The sequence below is a fragment of the Triturus cristatus genome, chromosome 6 (assembly GCF_964204655.1).
Source record: "Triturus cristatus chromosome 6, aTriCri1.1, whole genome shotgun sequence".
Classification (NCBI taxonomy): domain Eukaryota; kingdom Metazoa; phylum Chordata; class Amphibia; order Caudata; family Salamandridae; genus Triturus; species Triturus cristatus.
Genome location: NC_140589.1, coordinates 1,919,876,090 through 1,919,900,624, shown reverse-complemented (window position 1 = coordinate 1,919,900,624; position 24,535 = coordinate 1,919,876,090). Strand labels below are relative to the sequence as shown.

At 47.7% G+C, this 24,535-nt stretch overlaps 1 protein-coding gene across 2 annotated transcripts in view; it reads right to left on the bottom strand.

The window, feature by feature from the left end:
* Positions 1 to 24,535, bottom strand: part of LOC146822466 (NACHT, LRR and PYD domains-containing protein 3-like) — a 384,569-nt gene that overhangs the window by 203,606 nt on the left and 156,428 nt on the right. For both annotated transcript variants that reach the window (XM_085613582.1, XM_085613583.1), the window contains one exon: positions 22,534 to 22,665. In XM_085613582.1, coding sequence (XP_085469708.1) covers positions 22,534 to 22,665 — 132 coding nt within the window. The remainder of the gene's footprint in view (positions 1 to 22,533; positions 22,666 to 24,535) is intronic.

The window sequence follows — 24,535 nt, the reverse complement described above, 5'->3', positions numbered from 1 at the left end:
GAGAGAAAAGGTGTGTGAAGTGAGCTATGATGTCATAGAAGTGTAGAATGGACGGTCACAATACAAACTAGTGAGTGGGTCATAAAGACAACAGACTATTAAGGAGTGAAAACTAAAGTAAGAAGAGGCGATTGTGAACTGGGATCAATGTCACGACAGTACGGAGTGGGAACTCATGACACGCGTGGTGATTGTGGGCTGGCCTCTGATCTCACGAGAGATGAATATAGAATGATCATTGACGCCAGGTGAAAATTATGGACAGGGCACTAGAGTATTGAAACATTAACGGGGACGAGTCAGTAACGTCACGAGAGATGGGTCGTGTGGGCACAGGGGGTCACAAGAGACAACTGGGGAATGGGAAGTTATGTAGCAAGAGGCGAGTGGAAAGTGTACTGTGATGTCATGAAAGCCGAGTGTGAGATCTGACGTTATAAACAAATCACGAGGTGTGTCTAGTCAGCCCATGTGACATGAGGTGGATGCTTCAGAAACAAGAGATCGGATGAAGTAAGCACAGCTGACAGAAGCTACCAGAGACGAGTTGGGAATGTGTACTCGTGCCACAACAGACAGGCCAATATTACACTGATGTAGTCTGTGTGTGGATGTTTCTACCCAAGAACTGAGATTTCCACCATGGTTATAGTCACTTATTGGAGTGGAAAATTGAGCATTGCAGCCCTAATCCTTACCAGAAACAGCATACTCTCGTTGCCACAAAAAAAAAAAAACAAGAGCACATTTCAACAAGCCCGGCGGAGCGTGGCGCGCTTGGGGGCGCGGACCCTTTGAAGTGCTCCCAAAAAGCGGATTGCATGGCGGCACGATGCGCGTGATTGTGAGCGTGCTAGCAATGCAATCCGCTTTTTGGGAGCACTTTTCAAACCCGCTTTCAATAGTCTCGCTTTGTGATCGCTTACGCGATAGCAAGGCGAGACCTAAAAATGGCGCCAAATTAGATTGACAAAGGCTACTGCGTCAGCCGAAACGCATCTCTTTGCTTCCCGGGCTGAGGAAGGCCGGATGGAATAAAGAAGCTTTAAATCTTGCAGCTTCGTGTGCGTGCTCTCTGTCCGTTTGATGTGGGAGATGAGATAGAGATAGAGATATATTACCTACTGGCGGTCGCCAGTAGGTAGTTATAGTTAGGACCTATTATCCATAGGAAATCCGCAACATTCTATTTGGAATAACTTTGGCGCCGGTTGACAAATCTTGGCAAATTTTCAAAAGTGGTGGGGCGCGCCGGTCCACTCCTATCCTGAAAGTCTCAGGGTGATTCGTCCAGGGGGGCTGAGGAAAAAAGGGGGGCCCCAAAACGTGTTTTCACCATGCAATTTTCCATAGGAACCTTTGATTGCAGCTACAGCCCGAACTGCTGAACGGAATTACACAAAATTTGGCAAAAAGGTAGCCCTTGGTTCAGAGTCGTGCCTTTTGGTTAAATGGTGTAAATCCGTTCAGTAGTTCCTGAGAAAATCAAAAGTAAAATCGCATATATATCTGGGCGGAGCCTAACCACACATCTCATCGTGAGATCTGATTGGCTGTCAGCACTTCATCCAAGAAGTGTTGGCAGCCATCTTGGGACCAATATACATGATAGCACCTCATTAAAAAGCATTGCAGTTAAGAGAAGGTTTTTAAGACTTTAGTTACATTATAAATCATTTGTTGATGGTACCATACTCATTTTAGGAAATGTATTTATTTATTTATTAAGCTTATTAAGCGCGACAGATACCCAAAAAGGGCTTCCCGGCGCTAGGCAGAATACTGAACCAAAGAGACAGGAAAGGGCAATGGGATAAAAATCTGAAACCGATCACTGGTTAAAAAGCCAGGTCTTTATGGCTTTACGGAAGTAAGTGTACCTTGTTTCTAAACGGAGAGGTTGCGGAAGGGAGTTCCAGAGCTTCGGGCCAAGAAGGGAGAAGGATCTTCCTCCCATCCTCGCACGGAAAGTCTTAGGAACACAAAAGAGACCTTGTGTGGTAGATCTCAGGCATCGTGCAGGCGTGTAGGTGTGTACAAGGGTTTGAAGGTATTTGGGAGCGTAGCCCCACTTTATCCTATGCATGAGGCTGAGGGTCTTGAATTTGACCCTGTTGTCAATTTTTAGCCAGTGGAGTGCCTTTAAATGACTGGACATACGATCTCTTCTGTTACACTTACGAAGCAGTCTAGCTGCCGCATTCTGTACCAGTTGGAGACGCCGCATGACTGCCTGGGATGCCCCTAAGTAAAGGACATTCCCATAGTCCAGACGGGAGGTAATTAATGCATTGATCACCGCCCTCTGGGAGTCATCAGGGAGCATCCATATGATTTTCCTGAGCCATCTCAGGATTGTGAAACAGGTGGCTGTGAGATTGTTAACCTGGGGCTCCATGGTTAGGCCACTGTCGAGGATAATGCCCAAGTTCCGAACTTGGTGTGATGGAGTTGGCAAGGGGCCCATTTCAGATGGCCAGTGTCTGGGATTCCAGAGGTTATGATTGGGACCTACTATCAGAACCTCGGTTTTACTACCGTTAAGTTTAAGCATATTGTTATTCATCCAGGAGGAAATATTTCTAAGGCCAATCTGTAGGCGTGAGGGAGAGTCCTGATTTTCATTTGATAGTGAAAAGACGATTTGGGAGTCGTCAGCATATGTGAACATGTTAAGACCAGCTGATTCAGCTATCTGGGCCAGCGGGGCTGCGTAAAGGTTGAAGAGCAGGGGGCTTAATACTGATCCCTGTGGAACTCCGTGCGGAGAAAGGTGGACCTTGGACGCCGCATTGCTGGAAGAAATTTGGAATGTCCTGCAAGTCAGGAAAGAGGCAATCCAATCTAGTGCCTTTCCTCTTATGCCCATGTTGGAAAGGGAAGCAAGCAGGGTGCTGTGGGAGATGGTGTCGAACGCCGCGCTGAGATCAAGAAGGATCAGCGCGGCAGTGTTACCCTTGTCGACCAGATGTCGTAGATTTTCCACGACTCCAAGTAAAGTGGTCTCCGTCGAGAATCCGGTGCGGAAACCCGATTGGGAGGGATGTAGGATATTATTTGCCTCCGTAAATTTGGTGAGATATTTGTGGACATGCTTCTCCAAGATTTTGGAGAGAGCAGGTAGAAGGGATATTGGACGGAAGATTGCCAACATTTTTGGGTCGGCTGATGGTTTCTTAAGAAGGGGCGAAACCATGGCGTGCTTCCAAGATGGCGGGACCGTGGCAGAGGAAAGGGACAAGTTTAAGGTTTGACATAGTACTGTGAGAGGAGGAGTGTCCAGGAGTCTAAGGATAGACATCGGAAGGGGGTCGGCAGGAGATCCAGATTTAACCATACCTAGGATGTCCCGCAGGCCTTGGACATCAGTCTCGGGCCAAAAAGTAAGTGGCGCGTAGGGTAAGTGAGATTGGGCACAGATGTCGTCTGTCTTGGGTCCAAAGTTCTGCGTACTATTTGATTGAACTTGCTGTTGTGTTGTTATGTCCTGGTGGATATTTTCAATTTTTGATGTGAAGTATTTCGCCAGTTCCTCACATTGCAGACTATTAAGGGGCGGAGGTTTAGGAGAAGTGTTTGCACCTGCTAGTTCTTTTACAAGGTTAAAAAGAATTTTAGATTTGTTGGTAGCTTCAGATATGGATTTTGCTACATAATTAGCTCTAGCCTTGTGGCATGCTTTATGATAGAGCTTGAGCTCACTTTTGTAGAGTGTGCTGGCAGCCAGGGAATAGTCCTTCCTCCATAGGCGTTCTAGTCGCTTACATTTGGACTTAGTAGTCTTCAATTGTTCGTTATACCATGGAGCAGGCGGGTTATGGGAAGTGTTTGTTTTTTGTCCTAGCGGCAGGCAAATGTCTAGAGCACCTAGGAGCCATTTGTTGATATTAGTGGCTACAATTTCAATGTCTCTGGTGTTAAGCGAAACCTCCGGTGCAGTCGCGCTGAGGATGGCCATGAGGCGGTTGGTGTCCAAATTTTTCCAATTTCTCTTGAGGGACTTACTGGTCCCGTTAGGAGGGCTGACGGCTGTATGGTCCCCCAAATGAAATTTTATTAGAAAGTGGTCTGACCAATCTAAGGGTAAAGCCTGCTGGCACTGAAGTTGGGGGAGGCTGGAAAACAAAGGGTCCAAAAGGTGTCCCCTTTTGTGGGTAGGGCCTGAGTTACATAGAGTGAGATTCATGGCAGCCAGGTCATCAATTAAATTTATGCCTGGTTTGTTAGCAGGGTCGTCGAAATGAATGTTTAGATCGCCTAGAATGGACAGATGGTTGTAATTCACCCTTATCGAAGCGATCCAGTCCACTAATTGGGTGGCCCAAGGAAGAGTAGGGCCAGGCGGACGATAGATCAAAAGACCATTGAGAGTGAAGGTCGGATGAAGTTGAAGTTTGAAAAGGGCGGCTTCACAAGCAAGTAGAGGAATGGGCTCCAGAGTACATTGAAGTGATTTTTTGAAGATAACTGCTATCCCACCTCCAATTCCGGCGGTTCGGTCTTGTCGAATGATAGCATAATTGGACGGGAGGGCTTCAACAATGTCTGGGCCAGAGCTGGCATGTAGCCACGTCTCAGTAAGAAAAAGGGCATCTAGAGAGTTGTCGGACAGAAGATCGAAAATGTTCCTTTTGTGTTTGCAAAGTGACCTACAGTTAAGACTGCCAAGTAACCATGAGCGTGCTGGCTTGTGACCATGAGGTCTAGGCCGTTGGCCACATAGTTGCGGGGTGTCAAGATGAAAATTACATGCACGACATGTGATACTATGATTCCTATGGTTAGTTAGTATTTCACAGGTATGAAGGACAGGGGGACGTAGTGACCATAATAGGTCAGGTGTATAGGTAATCAATTTTACGGAGTTTAAAGGCCCCGGGCCCGGCCAGGCGCGGACGGGCGCAGACGGGCTTCCCTTTGGCGCCCCTTCGGCGCGCAAACGGCGCTCCCGCTGCGCTCGTCCGCTGCACTTCCGGAGTATGCACATTTATAAGTCATGAGGGAAAGAGCCGGAAGGGGCGTGGCCTCAGGTAGGGGGCGTGGCCGATGGGCTCGCCAGTAATGGTGGCAAAGGACTTTGGATGTTTTCGTCCCGCGGCAGCGCTAAGCTCCGCTGCGCGGGTGTCACTGAGGAATGGCAGAGCCACAAGACGAAAGTGCAGGTAAAAACAGCAGTCAATCAATTTGTGACACTCAAATTTTAAAACAATGCGCTACAATGGTCAGGCTCCCGGCTTTCCGCCTCAGGAGATTCAGAGCATCTAGTGACGCTTGTAAGTCAGCGTCCTAAATACCGTAGTCAGGGGGCGTGGCCTCAGGTAGGGGGCGTGGCCGATGGGCTCGCCAGTAATGGCGGCAAAGGACTTTGGATGTTTTCGTCCCGCGGCAGCGCTAAGCTCCGCTGCGCGGGTGTCACTGAGGAATGGCAGAGCCACAAGACGAAAGTGCAGGTAAAAACAGCAGTCAATCAATTTGTGACACTCAAATTTTAAAACAATGCGCTACAATGGTCAGGCTCCCGGCTTTCCGCCTCAGGAGATTCAGAGCATCTAGTGACGCTTGTAAGTCAGCGTCCTAAATACCGTAGTCAGGGGGCGTGGCCTCAGGTAGGGGGCGTGGCCGATGGGCTCGCCAGTAATGGCGGCAAAGGACTTTGGATGTTTTCGTCCCGCGGCAGCGCTAAGCTCCGCTGCGCGGGTGTCACTGAGGAATGGCAGAGCCACAAGACGAAAGTGCAGGTAAAAACAGCAGTCAATCAATTTGTGACACTCAAATTTTAAAACAATGCGCTACAATGGTCAGGCTCCCGGCTTTCCGCCTCAGGAGATTCAGAGCATCTAGTGACGCTTGTAAGTCAGCGTCCTAAATACCGTATGTAGTATGTTAATGTGATTTTACCATGTGAAAAAGCCTTCTGCTGGGATATTATGAATCATGTTTGAGAGAACTATTTTCTCATGCTTTTCCCACAGAGGTTTGGAAGGTGATCTATAAGCTAAACTGAGAACATATTTTCTGTAAATTCACATTATCTTTCTCAGTCATGTGAGAATGAAGTCTGACATTCTCAGTAAAACATGTACATCCAACAAGGGCAGATACTGTCAGTTGATTCCTTTGTGTTCTACTCCAGCTTCCCAGAGTGATCTAAAGAACAACTAGAGCGCTAACAGTCCTACTTATGACAAACATATGGCACAACTGAAGCCATCTTGATTGGAATAAAGTGGTAACTCTTAAAACAATTAATTTAACAAGCATTTACAATGCAATTGGCTCGGCATTGTTAAAGTTAGAGCTATTGGCATTGCTCGTGACATTTTTGTTTTTAAAACATTTAAAGAAACGGCATTGTTATTTACAATGTCAATAGCTTAATCACTCTCAAATGCGAGACCTATTGCATTTGCACCCACACACAGAGCCACCCACACACACAGAGCCACTCACATAGAGTAACCCACACACAAATAGAGCCACCCACAGAGCCACCTACACACACACAGAGTTACCCACACACAGACCGAGCCACCTACAAAAAAAGCCACCCACACAGAGCCACACACACAGCCTCCCACACACACAGAGCCTCCCACACACACACACACACACACACACAGAGCCTCCCACACACACACAGAGCCTCCCACACACACAGAGCCTCCCCCCCCCCACACACACACACACACACAGCCTCCCACACACACACACACAGAGCCTCCACACACACACACACACACACACACACACACACACACACACACACACACACACACAGCCACCCACACAGACAGAGCCACCCACACACACACAGAGCCACCCACACACACAGAGCCACCCACACACACAGAGCCACACACACACAGAGCCATACACACACAGGCACACACAACCACCCACACACAGCCACACACACACAGCCACACACAACCACCCACACACAACCACCCACACACACACACAGAGCCACCCACACAGAGCCACCCACACAGAGCCACACACACACAGCCACCCACACAAACAGAGCCACCCACACACACAGAGCCACCCACACACACAGAGCCACCCACACACACAGAGCCACCCACACACACAGAGCCACCCGCACACACAGAGCCACGCGCACACACAGAGCCACCCCCCCCACACACACACACACAGAGCCACCCCCCCCACACACACACACAGCCACCCCCACACACACACACAGAGCCACACACACACAGAGCCACCCACACACAGAGCCACCCACACACAGAGCCACCCACACACAGAGCCACCCACACACAGAGCCACCCACACACACACAGAGCCACCCACACACACACACACACACACACACACAGCCACCCACACACAGCTGATCGCTCAAATCTATGGTCCTGATTCACAAATGATCTTATGTGTAGAAAAGTTATTAGTTCGGAGTCGCTGCACTCGGGGTGGAATGTCCACATTGCAGTTCTCAGAGTGGAGATTCCTCCCCTGAGTTTACTACAGTTAAGTACCTTCGTGAATGGGGCCCACACTGTGCAGTGCCGTGATGAGTAAATATTAGTAAAAGTTTAGAAATAATGGGCCTTTTTCAGAGGAAACTAGTGTACTTGACTGAGTACTTGCAGTAGAACTCCTCTGTACTATTTGTGTTGCATATGAGGTGTTTCTAGGCCCCTGACACTAAACCAGACCCAAATAACTATGATCACCCACGGGGACTTCCTACTTTAGCCAACTATCGACCCTCTTTTCTGACATCAAACATTCATCTATGTAACACCTCTGCACGACGCTGGGAGTCTGACCTCAAGACCTTCGTGCTATGCAAGTGTGGAGCACACAGAGAGGACGTACGGGCGCGCACTGTCTTCGATTGATAATCCTATCATGGCGGCTCTTCTGGCACACAGCACATGCGCAGATGCCCTCAGCAGAGGCGGTGCCTCAGGGATGCCGCCTTTTCACTCCAGCCTGCCTTACCGCACAAGAAGAAGGTGCTCTGCTATCAGTGCATAGCATGCACTGCTCTGACACGCACACACGCTGAGGACACGGACACATAGTCAACAAGTAGTGGGCACAGAAATACTGTGCACAAAAGAAACGCACCCAGTACCCATACTGCATAGATATAAACGCATACTGTACACATGCACACATATACTGCCTGCATTCCTACTGTGCTGCTTACTACACACGGGAAGCACATATGCAGGGCTCAAACACACACAGCACATTATATGTGAACACAGGTACTGTGCGAATACCCACAGAAAGAGGAGCAGCTGGAAAGCTAAACAACCCCCCCACTTTGAACCACGTTCGGCCTGACCTGGAGCAGAGAGCAGGGGGAGGGGACGAGCACCAGCCGGGCCGTGTGGACGGGGAGGACGCCATGAACACCACCATCTTTCTCCAAGGTCAAGCAGAAATGCCTCGGAGAAACGCAGCGTCATTTTCGGATTCGGGGGTGTGTTTTTCTTTCTCTCCTCTTCCCATTGGCTGGAATGTTTACATTCCAGAGGAGAGAAAGAAACTAAAAAACACACCCCGAATCCGAAAACGACGGGGCTTCAATGGACAGACGCCCCTCTCCTCCAATGGCTGGCCTCCGTTTAGGAAGCCAGCCAATGGAGAAGAGGGGCGTGTTCAAGCCCCACACTAAGAAACATAAGATCTCGTCGGCGAGACTGCGCAAGTGCAGCCTACGCAGGCCGAGACCTAAAAAGGTTTTGTTTAGTGCATTCATGGCCAGGAAAAGCCCATTCATGCTCAGCGCCGCAGGTATTTGAAGCCTCGATTCGATCCTGATGAGTGTGACATTTTCAAGCAAGATGACCAGATCAGTGACTGCCTCAAAAAGCGGCAGAAGTTGGGAGAAAAAAAAATTGTACGTAACCTTTTCGTTCTGCTGTGAATCAACACGTGAGCAGTGGCCAAAGCAGGACTTGAATCAGGGGCTAACTTGTAAAATTCTACCGGACGCCTCAAGCAGCTACTCCTCGCGTTTCCCGCTTCGTGGGAAACGCTCGCACAGGGACCAGCGAGTAGTCATTTCAAAATTGACTACATTTCCCATAAGGCAGTGGGGCACCCTGAACACCGCCGGCAACGCCCAGAGCAGACCAGGTGCTTTAAATCTGCACCGGAGGAACAACCTTTGGGAAACCTTTTCATTTTGCTGTGAATCAACGCGTGAGCAGTGGCCGAAGCAGGACTTTGAATCAGGGGCTAACTTGTAAAATTCTACCGGACGCCTCAAGCAGCTACTCCTCGCGTTTCCCGCTTCGCGGGAAACGCTCGCACAGGGACCAGCGAGTAGTCATTTCAAAATTGACTACATTTCCCATAAGGCAGTGGGGCACCCTGAACACCGCCGGCAACGCCCAGAGCAGACCAGGTGCTTTAAATCTGCACCGGAGGAACAACCTTTGGGAAACCTTTTCATTTTGCTGTGAATCAACGCGTGAGCAGTGGCCAAAGCAGGACTTTGAATCAGGGGCTAACTTGTAAAATTCTACCGGACGCCTCAAGCAGCTACTCCTCGCGTTTCCCGCTTCGCGGGAAACGCTCGCACAGGGACCAGCGAGTAGTCATTTCAAAATTGACTACATTTCCCATAAGGCAGTGGGGCACCCTGAACACCGCCGGCAACGCCCAGAGCAGACCAGGTGCTTTAAATCTGCACCGGAAACGCGCACGGGACACGCCGGGTTAAGCCCGGGCAAAGGGCGGGCCGTCTGTGGCCGTCCGAGGCTGTGCAAGGCTGGGCTGGGCTACCCCCTTGATAAGTATCTAGTGCCTGTGTGGTTTGTTATCTCTGTGTTAGGTTGTACGTACTTTAGGTTTATTCTACACATTCTGTTTAGAGTGGTCAAGTTAATGTCTACCCGTTCGGGTAAGAGTTTGAGAGGGAGTGCCGGGGGAGGCCCTGGGTGTGTAGCGGGTACCATGGACCAGTTTATTACCCGTACTGTTACAGTAATTGAGAAGGAAATCGCCATGACAGAGCGGCGTCTTTCTCGGGGACTTCCTGTTTACAAACGGTCATCACTGGGGCCGTTGGCTTTAGTACCATCTCCAGTACGTTCACTGGATCCTTTGGTGGCTGCCTCACCCCCTCTAGATCACCCACGGGTAGCAGCTCTCAGGGTTAGTTTGGACAAGCTGGAGAATCTAACAGCCATATTACAGCTTAATGATGAGAATGCTGCACCAGTCCCACCTCTTAGTGAGCTCCCTGCTCCCGTGCTCCCTCCTGTCACTACTCCCAGCATTGGGGTCTCCCTTCCTCAGCCAGTATTGGCCACGCTGGCAGCAAAAAATCCTGCCCTCAATAAAAGAAAAAGAACTGCTAGCCCACGCAAAAGCTGCCATGCTAAACTTTATAAGAAGCTTAGGAGGTCAGGTGCCAGGGGGGGTGGGCCCCAGAGAGAGGGGCAGGGTGTTAGTCACCCCCTGGGGGAGAAGGGGGAGGTATCCTAAGGAATCATAGCAGAGAACTCCTGTGTCGACTTGACGGCTGGTTCTGCTGAGGCTCCATCCTATGAATCTTGTTTAGAGAAAATGATGAACTCATTATTGATGCCGCTTCTTGAGAGTGTTAAGGGGCTCTCAGAGCGGCTAGATAGGTTTGAACAGGCAACCCTGGACAATTTTTTCTCTATAAAATCTCTTATTAAATTACACTCAAGAATTAGGGAAGATGATCTAGGGGGGGAACTTGTACCCCGGGGGTCATTTGTATCCCTACAGGGCCTTACCACCGTAGCCGCCTCAGCTCCCGGGGTGGTTGTGGATAATGTTCCCGTTGTACACCCTGTGGCTACCCCTGGGACAGCCGGGAAGTCAGGGTTGAACAAAACAGATGGTATAGTGCGACCTAAGAAGCCTAAGGCCAGTACCATCCTAAAAAAAGGTTCTGTTCAGACAAATGTTGCTGCTAGTAGTTGTCCAGCGACCTCATTGAGCTCTATAAATAGTAATGGCCCTGTGTCGATCAATGCCAATATTGGTGACTTGATGACAACTCCGACCCCGCTGCCAGGAATAGAGCTGGATGCGGGGCCGGTCCCTACTGTCAATTTACCACCTGACTGCCAGCCTTATGTGGCAGTCCTTGCTGGGGTCCCAGTTCTCAAACCAGGATATAATGAGACTTACGTTGAACTCCGAAATAAAACACTATTCTGGCTTAAGGAAAATAGACCTTTGCCTAGTGCATTGGGTGGACGGGTCCTCCATGTTAGCAGGGTCAGTTGGTTAGGCACTAGGCCGAAAGATATTAGGGGGGACTGCATTATAATTAATTTTGATGACCCCAGGGTTGCCAGTTATGTATGTAGTCTCTCCACCAGAGAGGGTAGTCTAACTGGAGGTAGTGGAGGTATTGGTTTGTATGACCTTAGCTATTTTAATCCCCAAAAAATCCCTGTCAGGCCAGTCAGACCCCCTGTTTGGGAGGGTTGGGAAGGCAGACAAGCCCACCGAAATCGGTCACAATTTAGCCTGTTCTGGAATGATACATGCCCTTCGTCCAACTGGTCATGCTTCGGCTATTGACACGCTGTCTGCCAACCCACAGCGAAGCTATTTGCCGTGCCAGAGGAGGATGACTGCGGTAATCTAGCCATAAGACTGGAAGTAGTGAGGCCACCTTCTTACCATTCATCACCTCCTGTCATCAAGGTCGGCCCTCCAGGACGGGAGTGCACTGGGCAACCTGAGCTTGCTACCCCCATCTTGGAGGCCCCTAGTGGGGAGGGCCTAGCTACAGGTGTGTTATCTCTTTTTCATCTAAGGGATAGCCCTCTTTCAAATGGGTCTTTACTGGGGCAGGCTACAGATGGCAACAGGACTTTGAAGGTTGTCTGCTGGAATATAGCTGGTCTGGCACGGAACATAGATATTCCCGAATGGAATTTATTTATTGAAACATTCGGGATATGTATGTTCCAGGAAACTTGGTGCTTGGAGCCCCGGCATAAAGTGGGCTTTACTAGTTATTTTGTACCTGCTATCCCATCGCCCGGAGGGAGAGGTCGCCCTTCTGGCAGCCTATTAATCTGGGTAAACATCTCCTTGGGCTATTCTATTCGATCCGTAGACACTAAGTCCCTTGACCTGCAGAGACTAATAGTTAGAGGGCCACGTGGGGGGAGGGCGCTTGAGATCCTTAACATTTATGTTAGAGGTTCCAGGGGCGGTACATCGACATTGTCCCTTACGGGCATCGATGATGAGCTTAGTTCTTGTGGTGCTGATTCGTTTGTTTTACTTGCTGGGGATTTCAATTGCACTTTTGAACCCCTAGCAGCAGAAGATATATTGGGTATCCAGGAGGACGATGCTAGGCGAGGCATCCCCTATCTCTCAGTACCTCCGATTAAGAGATGGACCCAAAGTGCCATTGATCTCAATGCTCTCTCCCTGGAACATGGTGTAAGGGCTGTAAATGGCAGGACAAAGTCAGACTCCTGCGGGGTACATACATACAACAGGGTTGGTCAATCCTCTAGAATAGATTATATCCTCTTGAATTTTAAACTCTGGGGTCATTTGATGGATATGGTGGTTCTTCCTTCTACTGACAGTGACCACAATCCCCTGTCCTTGTCCTTATCCCCTTTGTGGACCGTAGGGCTTAATGATCAAACTCCTCATGATTGGAAGTCATCTCGTGAAGTATATCCTTCAAATTGTGGGAGGCGGCTAAGATGGAGGAACATTGTTGACAATGAGGATAAGATGCTGGAAGCAAGATCAATTATGGCAAACGTCTTGTCCAGCTTGGATCTTGTCACAATTAGTGCCCACGAGATCTCCACACTGTTCGTCCAAACCACTAAAGCCTTGGGTGACCTTTTTTCAGTTTGTAATGTAAGCTCTAGGGCCATCAATAGATGTCGCCCAAAGGGCAATCCTGGCTGGTATTCGCCTGTTTGTCGTAATGCCAAAAGGGAGCTAATTAATGCAGTCAAACTTAAGGATGGTGGTCTGATTCGTACCGCTAGGAAAAGCTACAGAGGTGTCATTTTCTAGGGCAAAGCTAGAGTGGGAGAACCAGTTTTGGTGTGATCTGAAACTGGCAAGCTCCGCTAGAGACTCGAAGGGCTTCTGGGAATTGATTAGAGCGAGAGACAAACCTGTGGACTCGCTCATAACATGTAATATCCCTGAGGCCTCGTGGTTCAACCACTTTTCCCATTTATATAAATGTAGTAATGGATAATGGGGAAACTTCCATCGATGCCCCCCTACTAGATCCCCATGAGCTGAGCCTAGAATTTATGTTTACGGCCAAAGAAGTGGCGGACGTAATTAAGTGTCTTGTCCCTAATAAAGCTGCGGGGCCGGATGGCTTACCTGGGGACCAGCTACGCGTTAACCCGGTAGAATGGGGGAAACTTATTGCCTCATTATTAAATGCTAGCTTTTCTGATGCAGCTTTCCCAGAATCCTGGAGGGGCGCTGAGGTCGTCCCGATCTTTAAGAAAGGGTGTCGGGAGGACCCCGCAAATTATCGCCCCATAAGCCTTTTACACTCCTCAAAGAAGGTGGCAGGTTAGGTAGTTCTGGGGAGGGTCTTACAGTGGGCAGAGGAGAAGGGTATTCTGTCCGATTTTCAGGCAGGCTTTAGAACAGGTACTGGGACTATTGAGCAAACATTCCGGTTGTTGATGCTTTTTTGGAAAGTGGTTGTTCTGGGCAAAGGCAGTCTGTACTTGGCATTTATAGATCTGCGGACTGCTTTTGACCTGGTTCCCCGTAGCCATCTCTGGAGGGTGCTATCTGGGTTGGGCTTGCCCCTTATTTACTGTCCCTGGTAATTAAGTTGCATACAGGAAATTATGCGCAGATTAGGTGGGGTAACCAGGGTCAAAAGACATCACGAATACCTGTAAATAGAGGCGTCCGTCAGGAATGGGTATTAGCCCCCACTCTGTTCTCATTGTATGTCAACGGAGTGGTGGATTACCTTCTACAAACCCCTTCAGATGCCCCTTCGTTGGCAGGCAGGAGGGTACCTACCCTTCTGTTTGCAGACGACACTTTACTGATCTCGAAGACCCCGGTAGGATTACAGAACCTTTTAACTAATTTCCAGTCTTTCTGCGATTCGCGGGGATTGGAAATTAATACTGATAAGACTAAGTATTTGGTCCTGAATCCCCCAAAGAAGATTGGTAGGCCTCCCACCTTAAATTCAGTTCCCCTAGAAAGGGTCAAAGAATTTGATTATTTAGGAATTTGTGACACCATGAGATGGAATTGCCACCTCCACAAGATGTTATTGAACCACAAGAGGGTGGTGGGGGCATTACTTAAAGAACAACGGGCCTCCTCCTTCAAGCCAATTGCCCCGGTACTTGACATATATAGGGCAAGAGGCGTGAGTGCGGCGCTCTATGGGGCGGAACTTTGGGGTGTGCAAAAGGTGGAACAGTTGTCTTGTTCTGAAAATAAATTTCTTAAGGACCTAATGGGGCTTCCTTATAGCACCCCAACCCTACCATTACTACTTGATATGGGCAGTTGTCCCATTAGTGACCAGGCAAGGTTGCGTCCTCTTCTTCTTTGGGCCCGCATTTGGAGAGGCCCCGAATTGGCCAGCTACGCAGACAGCTTAAAAGAGATTTTATCGATGCCTGGCTGGTCTAAAATTAGTTGGCTGAGGGAAGTTAAGAGATTATTGGTAGATTTGGGTCTAGAAGAAGCATGGCAGACAAGAACTGCTCCCCCTAAATCTGTTTTGAAGAAACTGTATTGGTGTTGGGTGATAGACGGGCGAAACACCAATTCCAAGCAATGTAGGTCTACTGCTGAATTCCTATTAGTGAAGGAGATCCCATTCCGCGAGCCTTATCTCGATATTATAACAAAATCTAGAGATAGGGCATTGTATTTTAAATTTAGAGTTGGCCTACTTCCTTTGGGTGAACTGACTGCTAGTTGGAGGGTCCCAGCCCAGACTACTTCTGTGTGCCCGTATTGTATGTCAAGGATAGAGACAGTTCCAAATTTTTTCTTCGAATGCCCCGCTTATGAAGCTCCACGTCGCAGGTGGCTGAAACTTCTCTGTAGAGAGTTAGGCACCAGACACCATAGGGAGGCCTTGCGAATTTTGAAAACGGACCCGCGGCCCCTATATGCCTGCGGCCTGGCGAAGTTTCTAAGCTGGGCATGGTCGATTAGATCAAATAGGCTTTTGAACCTTGTTTAATTCTGGTTTTAATGTATACTCTTTTTATGTAATTTATTGGCGCCTTCGTTTTGTGAATTGTATGCTTTCTTGTTACGAATAGGCTCCTTTTATTGTTTTTAAAAAATGTTTGAGTACATGTATTGCTTTTTAAGACATGTTTTTTGTCGAAATAAAGCCTTTCAATCTAAAAAGGAACAAAATGAGGGGGTTCCTTTTGCCATAGAAAGTATGATTAGTGCTGCAGAAAGAAAAATTAGGGCACTTTTTGACTTCTCAAATCCTCTTCTATTTCATAAAAAAATTCTGACATGCAGAATGAAACATGCACTTTGAATACCAGCAGCAGACTCCCCTGGTGAGCAGTAGCTTTACTACAGTGATCTAATGAGCAACTAGAGTGCTAACATTCAGAATTAATGGCAAATGTGTGACACATCTGAATGCCTTCTTGATGGAACCAAAGTAAACAAGCATTGAAAATGCAATAGGTCTTGCTCTCGTTTAAGTTAAAGCAGTTCTGTTTGTAATTCGGTGGCTTTTTAGCTTTGCTTGTATTAGTGTTTTTTCAAACTTTCATGTACATAACATGCATATATGTATGCATGCATTTATATTTGTATTTATATAGATATGTAGATTATATATATATATATATATATATGCATATATGTGCGTGTAGAGAGAGGTGTAGAGGTAGAGAGTGAGTAGTGTAGTAGAGAGAGTAGTAGAGAGAGTAGTAGAGAGTGAGTAGTAGAGAGCGAGTAGTAGAGAGCGAGTAGTAGAGAGCGAGTAGTATAGTAGAGAGCGAGTAGTATAGTAGAGAGCGAGTAGTAGAGAGTGAGTAGTAGAGAGCGAGTAGTAGAGAGCAGAGTAGTAGAGAGCAGAGTAGTAGAGAGCAGAGGAGAGCTAGCGGTAGAGAGCTAGCGGTAGAGAGCGAGCGGTAGAGAGCGAGCGGTGGAGAGCGAGCGGTGGAGAGCGAGCGGTGGAGAGCGAGCGGTGGAGAGCGAGCGGTAGAGAGCGAGCGGTGGAGAGCGAGCGGTAGAGAGCGAGCGGTGGAGAGCGAGCGGTGGAGAGCGAGCAGTAGAGAGCGAGCAGTAGAGAGCGAGCTGTAGAGAGCGAGCTGTAGAGAGCGAGCTGTAGAGAGCGAGCAGTAGAGAGCGAGCAGTAGAGAGCGAGTAGTAGAGAGCGAGTAGTAGAGAGTAGTAGAGAGAATAGTAGAGAGTAGAAGAGTGAATAGTAGAGAGTAGTAGAGAGAGTAGTAGTGAGTGAGTAGTAGAGAGCGACTAGTAGAGAGCGACTAGTGGAGAGTGAATAGTAGAGAGTGAATAGTAGAGAGTGAATAGTAGAGAGTGAATAGTAGAGAGTGAATAGTAGAGAGTGAATAGTAGAGAGTGAATAGTAGAGAGTGAATAGTAGAGAGAGTAGTGGAGCGAGTAGTAGAGAGTGAATAGTAGAGAGTGAATAGTAGAGAGTGAATAGTAGAGAGTAGTGGAGCGAGTAGTAGAGAGTGAATAGTAGAGAGTAGTGGAGAGCGAGTAGTGGAGAGCGAGTAGTGGAGAGTAGTAGTAGAGAGTAGTCAGTGTCAGCTAGAGCAGCTCTGCTGACCTGGTTCTCTGGCTCTACAGCAGCTCTGCTGACCTGGTTCTCTGGCTCTACAGTAGGTCTGCTTCTGGTTTTCTGGCTCTACAGCAGGTCTGCTGACCTGGTTCTCTGGCTCTACAGCAGGTCTGCTGACCTGGTTCTCTGGCTCTACAGCAGGTCTGCGGACCTGGTTCTCTGGCTCTACAGCAGGTCTGCGGACCTGGTTCTCTGGCTCTACAGCAGGTCTGCTGACCTGGTTCTCTGGCTCTACAGCAGCTCTGCTGACCTGGGTCTCTGGCTCTAGAGCAGCTCTGCTGACCTGGGTCTCTGGCTCTAGAGCAGCTCTGCTGACCTGGGTCTCTGGCTCTAGAGCAGCTCTGCTGACCTGGGTCTCTGGCTCTAGAGCAGCTCTGCTGACCTGGGTCTCTGGCTCTAGAGCAGCTCTGCTGACCTGGGTCTCTGGCTTTACAACGTCTCTGCTGACCTGGTTCTCTGCGGTCACGCACCCGACTTCGCAAAAATATATTTAAAAATAATATACGTTTATTATAAGTACAAATATATTATTTTTATGAATATCTTCGATAATCTCTTGCCCTAATATGTATATTAAAGACACATACATATCATTTTGGAACATACATTTTTTTTGCGGTAGTCGCGCACCCAGCGTGCCCCAGCACGTATATGAAGTCACGCGGGACCCGCCACCGCGCAAGCATCTTGTACCGTTATATGCATGTGTCGCGAATGCGCGGGAGCAGGAGTCGCGGACTGGTCACATACCAATCGCGCAGATCACGTAATATTAAATGTATATGATGCAACTGAAAAACACGCAGCCGTCGCACACCGTAGGCAGATCCTTCACGACTTTTCTAAAACGGCGGCTAGAATCCGCGCACCCACCGTTGTGTACGCTTTCACTGCGCGGCTCAAAATAAAATATAAATATATTAAAATAAAAAATATATCAATATTGCAGTTTGAATTTTCTTCTTTTTTTTGCAATTTTCATAATATATAATGTTATTTAACCCCTTGGCTGCGGCAGATATTCCGCCGCAGCGCTGGGGGGGGTTTGGGGGCAGCGCGGTGGCGCTGTGCTCATGACGGAGCCACTCCGTCATGAGCCACGGTTGAGCTGTGCTCATGACGGAGTGGTTCCGTCACGACTCCGCCCACTGCGCTAATCGACCGCACAGGCAGGGAATTAGCGCCGCGTGGGCAGAGCGGCCGCCAACGGTCACGGCATGATGGAACCACTCCGTCATGAGCACACGGCACCCGTGGCTCATGACGGAGTGGTTCCGTCATAAGCGGGGAAGCGGTTAATGAATTAAATATTTATAAATAAACAGTTAAAAAAACTGTAGAAAATGAGTACCAAAAAAAAGGTATAACTATTATCACATTTAGAAATTAGCATTTAAAAAACCTTAGAAATTCACAGAAAAAAATCATAGGTTTCAGGGGTGTTATAGTTAGCTGGCCATTTCACTCGTACAAAACCATAGAAATTCCTCCGTTATAGTTAGTTCTGCTAACTATAACTCGCGCGCCCGCAATCCACTGCTGATGATGTCACATATTGCATCATTCATGACATGGTCAGTGACATCACTGATGACATCTCATGGGTTCTCCATGTACTTCCACCACATGTGGAAGTAAGATACAGGTCTTAGAGCTTACGTAGACAGTGTGGAAATGGATGAAGAATCAGAGATGGGCGGCTGCCCAGAGTCTCTTTGCAAGAGCACCTAATAAACATGCACACTATTTTAGCTAAATACGCAAGGGAAGACAGGGAACAAATCCTCAAAAATATAAAGTCCTTGGAAGAAGAACTGAAAACACACAAGGAACAAGAGACGATAAACAAATTCCACACAGATCTCAAAGGAAGACTAAAACTTTATGAAGCCGATATAAAGGCACGAAAACAGAGAAAACTTCACCGTGACTGCACGGACTATAAAAGTGGCAGAATTTTGACCTACAGCCACAAATATGACTACCTGTACGACAAACTACAAGCAGGAGAAGAAATAGAAGATACTACAAACATGACAAGTGGCACAGAATCTGTAACCAGCAGTGACACGGAGACCTTAACTGCAAGAACAGATCGACATGCTTCACAGGAAGGCACAAAGGGTCCAACACCTTTTTTAGAAGACTATCGCCTCCTGAGAACGTGGCGACTAACACAGAGGACGACACCAGCACTAAAGACACGAGTCAGAGGACGGGGACAAAGAGGAAGGGGCAGAGGAAGGGGCCAGGATGAAACAAGCGGAGAAGAAAGCGAGACAACCAGAGGCACCAGAAGAGGCAAAGGACGTGGAAGAGGACCAGTGGAAAACAGGTCAATGGGAAAGAAACAATAATGGATGACAAAACAGTACAGAAAACCATTTTTAATCTCCCCAACAAACCACTCACAATGCTAGAAAAAAACACTGTCTAGGGCTCTCCTTTTGCCCTTCAGGCCACTTTAGCTACCCTGAAACTAGGATAGAGGTCTTTAAATTCAATAGAAAATTAAAATTGAAATAATTGCACTTTCTGAAAAATTCTAGATCTATAAATTGGAATGCGACAGTGAGCAATACTAGAGAAGAATCCGGGAACACTGCACTTAGGGTCAAAGACCTTTCAACACTTCTAGCTTTACAAGAACTATTAGCAGAAACCGGTATAGAGGAGAGTACCTCGCTAGATGCCATCAACGTCAATCTTGACCACCCAGCTGCTACTAACTTTAAACCTAGATCCACTTTCATGTCCATTATCTCCCACGATAATATCGACACCTTTCATGACACTGTCATACATGACCTGATGCAAGTCAGGCGACACAGAACCAAAAACACAACACACAGTAACTTATCCTATGCTCAGAGGCAAGTCATAAAATCCTTATCGGAAGATGAAACATTGGTCATACGCCCTGCAGACAAGGGCGTGAACATTGTTTTGTGGGACAAAGAGATGTATAGAAAGGAAGCTCTACGGCAACTGGAAGACAAAAGATTCTACAGGATACCCAGGAATACAACAAGAGCATTCTCAGTCTTTGGAATAACTTGTAACAATGGAAAGATAAAGGTATTCTGCTTTGGGACTGCTATCTAAAGCAAGACTATCCCAAATTGCCCATTTTTTACCTTTTACCTAAAATCCCAAAAGATGCACTTACACCACCAGGGAGACCAATCATCTACTGGCTGTGTTTTGGAGAAGATCTCCAAATACGTGGATCACTTGCTGCGCCAATATGTCTGGTCTCTCCCATCATATATCAAGCATACCAAAGACTTTGTGTAAACTGAACAATATTGTGTGGGAGACCCATGAGATACCTCGAACATACTAATGTACTTGTGGAGATGATGATTCTGCCTCCACAATAATATTGCTATGTTTGATAGTACACTATACAAACAAACACTAGGGACAGCAATGAGCACGTGTTTTGCTCCCATTGTCACTAACCTGTTTGTGGGAGCATGGGAGGAGGAAATCAGAAACACCCATGTTTGAAAAAGTGTCAGTATGGCTCCGTTACATAGATGACCTTTTTATCATCTGGAAGGGGAGTGAGGAAAGTACAAGGGAGTTTGTACAAACTGAACAATATGTGCCACCTTATACTTACATTCAACATGAATAGAGCATCCATTGAATTTCTAGATGTGGTGGTTGTAGTGGACAAGGAAAAAAGGAAATTACAAACTAGGCTACATCGGAAAAAATTACAGCTGGCAACAGTTTACTTTATACTTCATGCCCTCAGTAGCCACCCTGAAACTCTCAAGTGGAGTACCCCATTTGAGGAATTACTGAGGGCAAGGAAAAACTGCAGCACAGATAAATTGTATGAGGACAAACAAAAATGCATGATTGAAAGATTTAAAGAAAGAGGCTATCCGATGTAGGCCTTAAATGAAGCGATCAAGAGAGTTAAAACCATCCAGAGGGAGGAAACACTACAAGAGAATGACACCAACAATGTACCAGCTGAGGAACAAAACACTACTAGAGTAATTCTCACATATAACTCAATCAAATAAAATCCACAAGATATTTGCCAAAAACGGGAATATCCTGGGATGTGATCCCATTATTGGACGAAACTTACCTTCACGTCCAATGGTAACCTACAAGAGGGAGAAACTTGAAGGACCTCCTGGTTAAAGGGGACAAACAACAGGCCACAGGGCATGCAACATACTTTACAAGGTTTCTTCCCATGTGGACTCTGCAAAGCCTGCAGCACCAGTCACATGAGGAAAACATAGGATACCCCTAGTGGCGAGAAAAGCGTAAAGCAATTCCTCACATGCAGCAACAGTCACATGAGGAAAACATATGATACCCCTAGTGGCGAGAAAAGCGTAAAGCAATTCCTCACATGCAGCAACAGTTCTGTTGTTTATGCTCTTGAGTGCCCATGCAATCTGATATACGTAGGAAGCACGACATTTGCGGCCAAATAAAGAGTGCTCGAGCACATGAGAGCAATAAACAACAAGGATACACATTTTCCAGTCGGCAGGCATTTTTAGGAATACTATCTCTCAAATAGCTCCTATTTACTTATCTCAGTGAAATTTATTAGAGCAGCAAATGTGGACATGTAAACTTTTATGTTGAAACCACACACCCTCAGGTTTGTGACCGACATTTGAAGCCGTTCCAGCTTACTCAAGAGGGACATTTAGTAACATGAGTTATTGCAGCTTTGTGACAGTGATGAGGTGCAGTTGCTTCTGACTAGAGAGGGACATCCAGAAACGTTCTGAAGTCTGGTTAAAGAACACACGGTTTCCTCTGACTCAAAAACATCTAGTAATTAGTTAAAATACTCTATGTGAAAGACCAGACCTCTTGGCTTTGCCAATGCTTGTTTAGGCATTAACTGTCTCATGGGATACAAATGGTGACGTGCATAGTGTCAGTGGTAGGTTTGTTTAAGATGACACATGGTGAAAGGCTGACATGAAGTGATAGTGATTACATGAAAGGAAGGCGCGTGTGAACATGGATGGAGTTGCTGATACCATGTGAGCCCTTCAGAGCCTTCCTTGTTGATGGTTCTTGCCTCCTCTGGGGGGAAACATGTAGAGCGCCCCCACCGCCCCCGCCCCCAGCACCCGTGACACAGTAACAGCCACAAAAACGCCTCCACTCTTCGGACTGACATCCGCCCAGATACAGAAGCGCGTGCGATGGCCTCAGGGACACAAAGCCATCTCACTAGAATAGGAGCCCATGAATGGAAGGCTGAAGACCCCCTGGGATAGGTGCATTTGCTCGCTGAGCCATCTCACTAGGATAGGAGCCCGTGAGCTGAAGGTTGAGCACAGACCCCTGGGATAGGTGCATTTGCTCGCTGAGCCATCTCACTAGGATAGGAGCCCGTGAGCTGAAGGTTGAGCACAGACCCCTGGGATAGGTGCATTTGCTCGCTGAGCCATCTCACTAGGATAGGAGCCCGTGAGCTGAAGGTTGAGCACAGACCCCTGGGATAGGTGCATTTGATCGCTGAGCCATCTCATTAAAACAGTAGCAGACAGATGAACCTGACTGTATCTTTACAATTGTTGCTAAATGCAGAAGAGAGGCTTATTCCCATGAGAGTAGGCCCTTTTCTGAATCTAACCTGGACTTGGTGAGACTGTCTTGACCCCCCCCCCCCTCCCCCCTCCCCCACACATGAGAAACAAGGACTCTGGACTTACCCGAGCGCCCGCAGGCGGCTCCGCGGATCCCTCAGCGCCGCACTCAGCACAGACATGTCTGCCTCCGGCTGGTCCTTGGAGGGACAGTTCTCAGGCGGACTCGCCTCATCCCACAAGTAACATCCTTCGAGTCTGTGGAAGAAAGAGTAGCCGTGAGCGTCACGGGGTCAGGGCAGGGGTCACGCAGTGCAAAGCTCTCTTCACACGTATCTTTCGTCTTCAGAGTTAAGAGGTATCAGGGAGACGAGCACACCGACCTCTGACCCCTCGAGCCCCACAGCGGAAACGGAAATAGCGCCTGGAAGACTCCAGACTGGGGAGATGTTTTTAATTATTTGTTTGGTAAAGAAACTTCGAAGATTACTGTAGGAGCAGCACAGTTTCTTGAAAGTAGTTTAAGCTAGCATAAAAGTACACGATAGTTTTTACCTGTAAATTACTAAGAGTACTTCCTGTAGTAGATTGTCTGTCATGTGATCTTGAATTTCAAGCTGCGCTTTTTAACATTTTCTGTTTTCTAGTTTCACATTGAAATGTTTTTAAATAAACCATACAATTAAAAAACGACTGATTCTTTACTAATTATTCAGCACAAAAGAAACTCCCGGTAGGGAGTGAATGAATGAATAGGCCACATCTGTAACTGCCAGTAGGAACTACAGAATGAAAGAATAAGATTCCCCAGGAGCACCACAATGGAACAACATATTGAATGAATAAATAACACTTACAGCTACCATTACGGAAATACACAATGAATGAATAAAGATACGTACACCTCTCACAAGGAAACTACACAATGAATGAATAAAGACATGTAGAGCTCACTTTAGGGAACTACGCAATAAATGAATAAAGCACACGCAGAGCTATTAGGGAACTACACAATGAATTAGTAAAGCACACATAGAATTCCCATTAGGGAACCACACAATGAATTAATAAAGCACACATAGAATTCCCATTAGGGAACTACACAATGAATTAATAAAGCACACATAGAATTCCCATGAGGAAACTACACAATGAATGAATCAAGCACACGTACAGCCCACATTAGAGAACCATATAACGGATGAATAAAGACCACATAGAGACTTTGTTAGGGCACTACACAATGAACCAATCAAGCACACATAGAGCTCACACAAGAGAACTGCACAATGAATTAATAAATCACACAGAGCTCCCATTAGGGAACTACACAATGAATGAATGAAGCACACGTTGTGCACCGACAAGGAAACTATACAATGAATGAATAAAGCACACAGAGCTCCCATTAGGGAACTACACAATGAATTAGAAAAGTACATGTAGAACTCTCATTAGGGAACTACACAATAAACTAGCAATTAGCAATTTACACTTTGAACACACAGGGGTTTATTTATGAGCCCTTGCGTCACTTTTGCGCTGCTGGTGCGTCACTTTTTGTTCCTGACCCCCTCTACCAGGCCGAACGGGGGCCCCTCCACCCTTCGGGGTCCCCCTGGATTGTACTTTGCTACCCGCACCAGCCTACGCAACCCGGCTCGCACCGGCCTCGGCCCCAGCGCAGCCCCGACATCGAGGCACCAAGATCCGGCCAGGGGGCACCAAGTGGCCACTCCACCGATCCCAGAGGAGGGGAGTTTCGATGGGACCCCCAACCGTCCCCCAACGCCTGGGTTCGATCGCCCTCCGGCCTCCCTGGGTGCTGGCGCCTCTCCCGCTGGGTGTCTGGCCTCTCCCATTCCGGCCCCTCCGCCCCCCAGGCGCAAGGGTCCGGACATCAAAAGGCTCCAGACCTATATCTGGGGCAACCCTGGACCAGGACAGTAGTTGTATCCTGGAGTCAAGAGCCCTGCTGATCGGATCGCGGCTGACCCTACGGAGAAAGACTCATTGCCTGGAACTATAACTCGAGCCCTGCTGACTGCGTCGCGGCTCCACCTTGCTGAGAAGAAGACCCTCACGGAACATCGGGGCCCTGCTGACGCCGTCGCGGCCCAACCTCGCT